Here is a 10,765-nt window from a genome sequence, read left to right on the forward strand (position 1 = left end):
AAATATTTTAGTACACCATTTGGTTCAGAATATTTTTTCTTGTTTCCCTCCTATAAAACCTAGGTGCATCTTATGGTCAGGTGTGTCTTATGGAGCAAAAAATACAGCAGTTAAAGAGGAAGTAAAAGCATTTCCTTTTACCTGTTATCCAGGGTCTTAAATGTGTGGTTTGTGTTAAAAGAATGAAGGGGCCCTTTCACTTGGGTCATTAAAATTTCTGAACAATATCCCTCAAGAATATATGAAGATGAAGTCCACCTTTCATCAGAGACCATTACTAGATGGTTTGAGGTGGGGTTGGGGTTGCTATGTGTTTGTTAAGTGCCTCTATCCCATTGTTCTACTGTTTGTGTCTGCCTTGGGAGCAGCCTTTTTTGTGATGTTTATGTCTATGTTGATCAGCTGTGAGGGGGGGGGGGTTTCTCCAAACCCCTCCCAAAGATGGTCTACTATTGGAAAGTTAAATACACCTGCGCCATGCTACTGGTGGAGGTAAAGTTTACACCGCCCTGTGTCATAATACAAAGAAGGGGGGATTGTCCTCTGAGTGTATATCTCTGTGTGCCTTTGTTCAAATAAACAGTTCTTTTTCTTGTGTACTCCATGACTGGTGTTGCCTGGTTCTTGGGGTAACTATAGCCAGACTTGCGGGTCTCGTGTTCCAGAATTTGGGAAGCAGTTTCTTGGTGGAGATACCCAACAGGGTGTCCGGAGTCTGTCACAGGAGGTTTCCGCTAGCCGTCGGGAGCACGCATAATGGGTGCTCTAGACACAGCTCTATTGGCACTATTGCACGCAAATACAGTATGTGGCCCCCTGGCACCAAGGTCTGGTGGCCGAGAGGCCGCATACTTGTGCGCACTCGGCACCAACAGGTTAAGTTGTAGAAAAATGTGAATTGTATTTTAGTTATAGGCTTTCTCTATGGTTTTTATAAACATGAAATTGTAAAAGAAAACATTAATTCAGGAAAAGCTTTATGCAAGTTTCTGATTTTTATAGTGTTTTGGATTTCGGAGTAAGATATCAGATTACATATACATAACGTTTTATTACAATGAGAAATCAGTCAATACTAAATGAATTATTTCTCTCTGGATTGTCTGATATTCCGGTTCTTCAGCTCCCTCTCTTTCTCTTCTTCCTTCTCATCTACCTTATGACAATAATCTGGAATTCGCTGACCATTATCCTCATAGTCACTGACTCTCATCTCCATGTTCCTATGTATTTCTTCCTTGGGAACCTGGCCAGTTTGGACCTCTGTTATTCCTCATTAACTGTCCCAAGAATGTTATATGACCTTCACACCAAGACAAGAAAAATTTCCATAAAGGTGTGTATAACCCAGCTATTCTTCTTTCTATTCTTTGCTGGTTGTGAAGATTGGCTATTGGCTGTCATGTCCTATGATCGATATATCGCCATTTGTCATCCATTACATTACACACAGATCATGAATTGGAAAGTGTGTGTACAGTTGGTGTCCATTGGATGTTGTCTCAGCTTTACCCAGTCTTTGGTTCATACACTTTATGCCTTCAAATTAACATTTTGTGGATCAGGTATTATAGAAAGCTTCTTCTGTGACCTTCCACAATTGTTTCATATTTCCTGCAGTGACATCTTCATCAACATTTTGCTTGTCTTCCTCTCGGGTGGCATCTTTGGAGGTGGATCTCTAATACTGATCATCCTGTCCTATGTCTATATATTCAAAACTGTTCTTAAAATCCAAGCTAAGGGAAATAGGAGTAAAGTTTTCTCTACTTGTAACTCTCACCTGACATTGTTGTTTATGTATTATGGCTCTGCAATATTCAATTATGTTTGGCAAAGTGCTGGTCATCATTTATTTGGTAACAAAGTGCTGTCCATCTTTTACGCTGTGTTTCTTCCTTTCCTCAATCCTCTCATTTACAGTCTGAGGAACCGGGATTTTAGAACAGCATTTCAACTTTGTTTTAGGAAGATCTTCCCACAAAAATAGAGATAAAGAAAGACACAAAAATACATTCCTATGACCTATATAAGAAATCCTTTGAACAGCTATTTATTTTAATGTGCATCTCTAATCAGAACTTTTTTATTTCATTTGAATAGAGTAGGGATTAATTTACCCTTTCACTCAGGGGCATATCTACCACAAGGCAAACAAGCTGTTTGCCTTGGGCGGCATTTTTCAGGGAGGAGGCACCACCCCTAGGCAGAAGGGTAACTATGAGTAGTGGCGTTGGTGTGGGGGGTGAGAACCGCCCCTGGGTGACACTCACCAGAGGGGTGACACCAGGGGTGGCCTCTCTGTATACTCTAGTCTCTCTATACACCCCAGCCTGTCTTCTGTATACACTAGCCTCTCTGTATATCCCAGCCTCTCTGTATACACTAGCCTTTCTGTATACCCTTGCCTGTCTTCTGTATACACTAGCCTCTCTGTATACACTAGCCGCTATGTATACTCCAGCCTGTCTTTGGTATACATTAGCCTGTCTTCTGTATACCCTAGCCTCTATGTATACCCTAGCCTGTCTTCTGTATACCCTAGCATCTCTTTATACACTGGTCTCTCTGTATACTCCAGCCTGTCTTTTGTTTACCCTAGCCTCTCTGTATACTCCAGCCTGTCTTCTGTATACACTTGCCTTTCTGTATACCCTAGCCTGTCTTCTATATACCCTAGCCTCTCTGTATACCCTAGCCTCTCTGTATGTGACAATGACCTGATGTAAGGGGGAGGCTCTCTGGGTACCCTAATGTAAAGGGGAGGCTCTCTGGGGACCCTGATGTAAGGGGGAGGCTCTCTTAGGACCCTCATGTAAGGGTAGGCTCTCTGGGGACCCTGATGTAAGGGTAGGCTCTTTGGGGACCCTGATGTAAGGGGGAGGCTCTCTGGGGACCCTGATGGAAGGGGGAAGCTCTATGGGGACCCAGATGTAAGGAGGAGGCTCTTTGGGGACCCTGATGTAAGGGAGAGGCTCTCTGGGGACCCGGATGTAAGGGGGGCTCTCTATATATACATACACACACATATGTACACACACATGCACATATATTATATACATGTGTATAACTTTACTTCGCTGCTATGGGCTCTAGCCCCATATCTTTTGTTGACCTAGCAACGCCCCTGGTTAAACCCATGTCAAGTTTTTTTATATGCCTTATTTGTAAAGATTTTCCTATATTTTTTTTCTCAAAGACACAACAGGATGTGAGGGAAAATTGCTCCTATAGAAGCAGAAATCCTCTCTTGGACAGTTGTCACTGGAATAGGCATCTCAATGGGACAATTTCCTTCACCTCCTGTCGCATTGAAAATGTTTCTCAGGACAAATAGAGAGGGTGAATCTACTGAGTAGTGACTGAGAAAGCAATACAATCCTAAACAAAATGGTGATACTATCCAGAAGATATATTATCAAATGATAATTCTAAAGGTGGGGGCTAAAGTCTTTATATATTTGACCATCTGATGATTCCATTATTGTGAAACATGTCAGAGACTGATTGTTATAAGTTTTTGCACGGCTGGGTCCTGGAGCTACGTGAACCATTTAATCCGTTTGTCTGCCTGATACTCAGATTCAGACTGAATACAATATCAAGCGAACCTTCATGATTACGATGTGCCCATCATTCTAAACATTTTTATTGTTGTTTAAAAAAAAGTCACCCAATAATATAAGAAATATAAACAAACAATTGCAATGTCCTCTCGGTTGCATCAGAAGATTTTGTCAGGCAAAGAAGCATTTACACAACCTTTTCGGGTCAGGAAACACCTGAATAAAATAAAGAGCAATGGCCAGATTGGCCATAGGGGGTCTGCACTACCACAGTCAGGGTGAGACGTGTACAGTGGGGAGAGCATCTTGTACACAATAACAAAATGTGGGGTAAACACCCAGATGGGACCTAATTTCCTTTAGCCCCAGATGAAGGGTAGGGTGAGACAAAGACAAAAATGCTTTGATGAAGGCTTCTTAGCCGAAACGCGTCAGTGTAGCCTGTACCCGTGTACCCATGTAACCCAATAAAGGACTTTTATTCAAGAGCATCCGAGTCACCAGCCCTTTTCTGATTCAAGTACTGCATTTTGGGGCCTGAATGTCCTGGCTAGAGCACCGGTTCACAGTTCATAGATCATCATATTGGCAGTGGATCTGGGGTATCATTTTGCTTTTTTTTTTGATAGGAAGTACCGTATTTATCGGCGTATAACACGCACCCCAAGTTTAGGAGGGAAGTTTAAGGAAAAAAACTTTTAGGAGGGAAGTTTAAGGAAAAAAATTTCAAATCTACTTTTATTAATTTTGAAGTTGGAGATCCTGTCTAACTCTGTTAATTCCTACATCAGATTAGGAAAGTAAATGGCCGATCAGAGACATAAAATAAGATGCACAAACAATAAGAAGAGTTCCAACAGAAGGTAAAAAGGAGAGTCAACAAGGGACACCCCTGCCTTGTTCCTTTGCAAAAAGAAAACACATTAAAAAGAGTGCTGTTTACTTTGACATGAGCCTGAGGACCTTAAAAGAGAGCCAGAATCCTATGAAGCATATGAGGGCATAAATCCTAAAGACTTCAAGACCTCATCCAGGAAGATCATGTCCACCCTGTCAAAATTATTTTCTGTATCGATTCAAAGAAAAAGGCGCGGTGAGAGGTCTTGGTCTTTTTGCACTGTACAGTTCAAATGGCATTGTCTCCCCCTCTCAGCCAGTTATAAATTTTGTCTAATCAGGATGGTCCAGGTCAGGAAGCAGGTATATGATTCTGTCTTATGCATAAGTACATATTTCATATCAAAGTTAGGGAGAGAGATTGGGCGGTAGCTCTGGATTAAAGTGGGATACTTCCTGATTTTGGTAAAATAATGACATATGTCAAAAGTGCTTTCCTTATTAACTCCATCCCCAAAGTTTTAGATCAGTAACAAACAAATGGCCCCTGTCCCCACCTATTACTGCCCTTCACAGCAAGAAGCACATGGTGGGGCAACACATGCAAGACAAAACCAGGGAAAATTCCCAGCTCAACTCACTAACCAGTCTGCTTACCAACCAAATTAACCTGTCCAACAGTATGCAATAAAAACTGGGGTTTAGTTATCACACATTTTCAAACGCATGCGTAAGCTGCAGAGCCCCTTCACTGCACCCTGTATTACTTACAGTCCTAAGTTTTGTAAATTTATGAGAGTCTCCAACAGTGGGAGCAAATGCATTCTAATGGATAGATAGAGGGCAGGTGGGCCTGGAGGTGACCCAGTCCTCCTTAAAGGCACAGGGGCAGACTGGACACCCAGCGCATAGCACAATGGCAGCAAAGGTGTCCATTGTGTCCCCTCACCAATATTACATCAGTAACAAACAAATGACCCCTGGAAGGAGCAAGGAGCACATGAAAGAGCAACGCATGCAAGACAAAAGCAGAGAAAACTCCCAGCTCAACTCGCCAATCAATCTTCTTTCCAACCGAATTAACCTGTCCAACAGTATGCGTTAAAAACAGGGATTTGCTGCGAAGGCCAGTTATAGGTGGGGGCAGGGGCCATTTGTTTGTAACTAATATAATATTGGTGAGGGAACACATTGGTGACATTGTGCTATGTGCTGGGTGTCCACTCTGCCCCTGTGCCTTTAAGGAGTACTGGGCTACCTACAGGCCCACCTACCCTCTATTTATCCATTAGAATGCATGTGCTCCCACTGTTGTAGATGCTCATAAAATTACAAGAGTTAGGACTGCAGGTAATACAGGGTGCTGTGAAGGGGCTCTGCAGCTTACGCATGTGTTTGCAAATGTGTGCTAACTAAACTCCTGTTTTTGACGCATACTTTTAGACAGGTTAATTCGGTTGGTAAGCAGACTGGTTGGTGAGTTGAGCTGGGAATTTTCCCTGGTTTTGTCTTGCATCCCCAAAGTTTTAGAGTTAAAGTATGAAAGTAGAGGGTTACATAACTAAGGGAGCAATATATGGTAATCGGCCAGTGTGAAAACATCAAGACCCAGGTTCATCCTTTGGGAGTTTTTAATAGAAAGTTAATTTTCATGGGTGGAAATAGGCTTCTGTAACTGTTAAATCTTCAGTGGAGAGGTTAATTTTGGGAAGCCAGCCTCCAGGAAATATGCTTTCACTAGTACCATTTTTTTTATGTGGGGTAGAGGCAGTTTTTCAGCATCATATGTCTGGGATTGAACTTGGGTTCTTCTGTCGTTGGGCTATGGCTCTGTTCACTCTGCCACTGGGAAAGCTGAGTCTTGCAGTGTACACCTTGCATAGTACCTCTGCTCCTAATACTCTCTAGCCCCTCCTGTCATCCAGCTGCAACCAATCTACAATCAGATCAGCTGAAATTGCAGGACTTCCTGTGGACAATACCATTTGTTGGATTTGTTTCCCTGGGTGTGTGATATCCTGTTATCTACTGAACTTCTGGATTTTGGCCTCTGCCTGTTTCCTGAATTGCCCTCTTTGCCTGACAATTCTACATTACTCTGCCAGCCTGTGTATGACCCAGCCTGTGTTTGACCATGCTTCTGGATTATGAATATGTACATTGCTTTCAAGATTTGTTGCTGACCCGGCCTGCTTGACTATGCTAAATGCCTCAGCCCCCAGCCAAAGCTCCACTCTGGACTTAGCATTACAGGTACCTAACACCCAGACAGTAAATCATTGACCTGAAAGTTATATTCCCAAAACCAGAGGCAATAATGAAGGTATGTTGTAAAGTGTTTTCCTAAGCATTCTGTATCTAGCTAACATCTAAGTGTATTTATTATCCTGCTCATAGAACTTGGAAGAAAAAAACACAACCGCTTTTAAATATGTATGTTAAAAAGGGTGGCTAGAACAGTTTGCAAGGATTTCATGGACTTCTCAGTCCCAGGATGGCCAGTTTTTTTGGCCTAAAGTTTATGTTTATGTTTATGAATTGTGTCTAATAGATTCTGCAATTCTTTTGAACAGGCATGTTTAAGGTGAAAGCCCTGAGATAATAATTCACTCAGAGTAACTGCCTTATGACCTTCCAGGACAGAGCCCTCCAAACCCCCCACCTGACACATTGATCAAAAAATAATTCTGTAAAGCTGTTACAATTAGGGATGGGCGAACGGTTCAGCCAGAGCTTAACTTCCGTTGTTCGGTCGTTCGGCCCCCGAACCGACCACAATGCATTGCTGCGCTGAACAGTGCATTGCAAGCCCTGATTAGCTGAAGCAGTGAAAGCTTCAGCCAATCAGGGGACAGAGCACTGTCAGAGTCATGATTGGACACTGTCATCATGACTTTATCCAATCATGACTTTATCCAATCATGGCTCATTCCCGCCCCACAGTATAAAAGTATTCTTTCAATGGCAGCCATTTTCAGTGTGATTTTGGCATGGAGAGAGATAGAACAGGGCTCTGTTCAGTGCTATCAGTTAGTTAGTGTGCTATACTGTACAGCTCATATAGTTTCACTGTAGTGTTGTGAGACCGTGCCATTCATACATACAATAGTGTAGAGTAGGGACCGCTCATATAGTTTCAGTGTAGTGTAGTGAGACCGTGTCAGTAATCTTTACATTAGTGTATAGCTAGAGTAGGGACAGTTCAGATAGTGTCAGTGTAGTGACGGTTGAACACCATCTATTTGATTGCGCTACTGCTAGTTTAACACCATTTAATTCTGTGTGCGTTACTGCCAGTTTAACACCATTTACTTCTGTGTGTGTTACTGCCAGTTTAACGCCATATAGTTTTGTGTGTGTTACTGCCAGTTTAACACCATATAGTTCTGTGTGCCTTACTGCCAGTTTAACACCATTGACTTCTGTGTGTGTTACTGCCAGTTTAACGCCATATAGTTCTGTGGGTCACTGTACATTTGGCACATTATATTGTAGTATTTTATAGTGTTTCTGTGTAGTGTGAGTACTCAAATTAAAGTGCACCAAACACCTCCTTTACATTGATTAAAGTGCATCTACGTACAGATTTCAACTTCTTCTTTACATTTGCTTATAAGCACCGCCCCCTCCCTCCCAATAATGTCTGGGAGGACAACAAGGAAAGGCAGACGTTCCCTTGGCACTGTAAGGGGGCCAGCAACAAATGTGTCCACAGGCAAAGGTGGACAAGGTGGTCAGTCCTCAGGCAGGGCATCATTTCCTCTGTTTAGTGAATTTGCCCATGCTATCCAGCCACAGCATGCAGAGGAGGTGGTGGACTGGCATCCTCATCCTTTGTCACACAAGCAGAGACAGGTGTGCAGTCCCCTGCAGTTGCCAGAGTGGATAAACCTGCCTCCTTATCCACATCTATTCCCACCATAGCCCCAACATCAGCCATTGAGGAGTCAGCTGAGTTATTCAACCACAGCGTCAGCCATTTGCTCATTGATGATGCCCAGCCATTACTGGAATCAGATGTTGGTTCTGAGGTTTAAGGATGACAAGAACATGAGCCTAGAGAGAGGGAGGAACACTGGTAGACAAATTGGCATTCATGTTCCCCAAGCCACAGCATATTGCCAAGTTGTCTCCAGTGGTAATTATGAAGATGGAGATGATGATGAGGTCACTGATGCAACTTGGGTGCCAGATAGAGCAGAGGAGGATACTGAAGTTGAGACGGCACAACCCCAGGAAGGCTGACATCAAGAAAGAGTAGAGAGCAGCCACCCTATTCCATCACATTCTGAAGCTGTTTTCTCCCGGGCTACTCCCCAAAGCTCAGCTGTCTGGGCCTTTTTCAGCACATCTGCAGCAGATTGCACTGTTGCTATCTGCAAACTGTGTCTCAGGCACATCAAATGTGGCAAAAACACCAACCATTTGTGTACCACATGCCTAACAAGGCATTTAACGTCCAACCACTCAGCCCGTTGGCAAGAGCACCTAAAAGCCACACAAAAGGGCACAAATCTGTCCCTCCTCCTTACCCACTTCAGTTTGCCCCTGCGATACCGAGTCATTACCTTTCAGCAGCCTCCACTGACAGGGATGATGGTAAAGCACAGGGTGTCCCAGGTACTAGCAGCACATCTGCCAGCAGCACAGCTGCAGACTGTAGATGGCCAATTTCTCTGCCCCATCTGCTGCAGCGAAAAAAAAAAAATACAGTCCCCGCCACCCACATGCCCAACGTCTGAATGCAAGTTTGTCAAAGCTGTTGGCTCTCCAACTTCTGCCTTTCAACCTGGTTGATTCTGCCCCCTTCCGTGAATTTGCACAATGTGCTGTACCGCAATGGCAGGTTCCCAGTCGCTACTACTTTTCACGTACGGCAGTTCCATCTCTCTACCATCACGTAGAAGGGAATGTTCTGGCATCGTTGGGCAAGGCAGTCAGCTGTAAAATCCAACTTACTGCTGACACATGGTCCAGCAAGCATGGGCAGGGACGATATATTTCATTCACAGCACACTGGGTAAGGCTGCTTGCGACTCAAAAGGATGCAGGACAGGGCTTGGTGCTGCAGCTTGTTGTTCCCCCACGTCTCCATACAGCTGGTGGTAATGATGCCAGAACTGTGAGCTCTACCCCCTCCTCCTCCTCCTCTGCCACCTCCATGCCCTCCTCTGCATAATTGACCTATGAACATCAGGTACCCCCTAAGCGTTCAAAGGGCTATTCCCAGAGTCAGGCTTAGGGCTCTTTCACACGGGGCGGATCAGTGATGATCCACCCCGTGAACATCCGCTTGTTCAGCGGGGATCGCTCCGCCGATCCCCGCTGAGCAGGAAGATGACAGGTCTGTCGCTGCACACTGTGCAGCGACGGACCTGTCAGAACGCCGCTCTCCCCTATGGGGATCGGATGATGACGGACCGTAGAGTCCGTCGTCACCCGATCCGATCCGAAAACGGATGGAAAAGTAGGGTTTTCCTCCGTTACACTTTTCGGATCGGAGCGGGTCGGATGTCAGCGGACATGTCACCGCTGACATCCGACGCTCCATAGGGATACATGTATGTCCGTTTTTCATCCGAAAACAGAAGGATGAAAAACGGACATATGGATCGTCAGTGTGAAAGAGCCCTAAAAGGTGCCATGCGGTGCTTCAGCTGGTGTGTTTAGGGGACAGGAACCACACCGGAGCAGTGATTCTTGCAGCTTTGCAGGGACAGGCCCAGAGGTGGTTCACACCACACCAGCTGAAGCCAGGAATGGTGGTGTCCAATAATGGCTCAAACCTCCTGTCAGCCCTTAGACTGGGAAAGTTGACACATGTGCCATGCCTGGCAGATGTCCTCAATTTGGTGGTGCAGCATTTCCTAAGTACGTACCCAGGGTTGCAAGATGTACTAAAGCAGGCCAGAAGAGTCTGTAGCCATTTCAGGCAGTCATACACAGCCAGTGCTCGGTTTGCTGAAATTCAGCTGGAATTCCACCTGCCTGTAAACCGCCTGATTTGTGACATGACCACCAGGTGTGACTCAACTTTGGGAATGCTGCAGCGGCTATACATGCAGCAGAGGGCCGTCAACAAGTACCTGTGCCAGTACGGCATGACGACAGGCTCAGGCCGCTTCGGCTTTTTTTCCCCACGCCAATGGCAGATCATTAAGGATGCATGCACTGTATTTTCACCATTTGAGGAGGCCACATGGATGTGAGCAGTGACAGTGCATGCATCAGTGACACAATCCCTGTTGTGTTCCTGCTGGAGCAGACTCTGCATGGTATTATGGACAGGGCACTGGAGGCAGAGCAGCAGGAGGAAGAGGAGGACTTCCTTTCCTCTCAAGGCCCACCTTATCCAGACACCA

General features: G+C 44.7%; 1 protein-coding gene across 1 annotated transcript; it reads left to right on the forward strand.

Moving 5' to 3' along the window:
* Positions 1 to 1,057: 1,057 nt before the first annotated feature.
* On the forward strand, positions 1,058 to 1,990 carry LOC141147513 (olfactory receptor 5AR1-like). The gene has a single exon (XM_073634747.1). The coding sequence runs from the start codon at positions 1,058 to 1,060 to the stop codon at positions 1,988 to 1,990; it is 933 nt and encodes a 310-aa protein (XP_073490848.1).
* The last annotated feature ends 8,775 nt before the right edge of the window (positions 1,991 to 10,765 follow it).

The sequence above is a fragment of the Aquarana catesbeiana genome, linkage group LG06 (assembly GCF_042186555.1).
Source record: "Aquarana catesbeiana isolate 2022-GZ linkage group LG06, ASM4218655v1, whole genome shotgun sequence".
Lineage (NCBI taxonomy): Eukaryota > Metazoa > Chordata > Amphibia > Anura > Ranidae > Aquarana > Aquarana catesbeiana.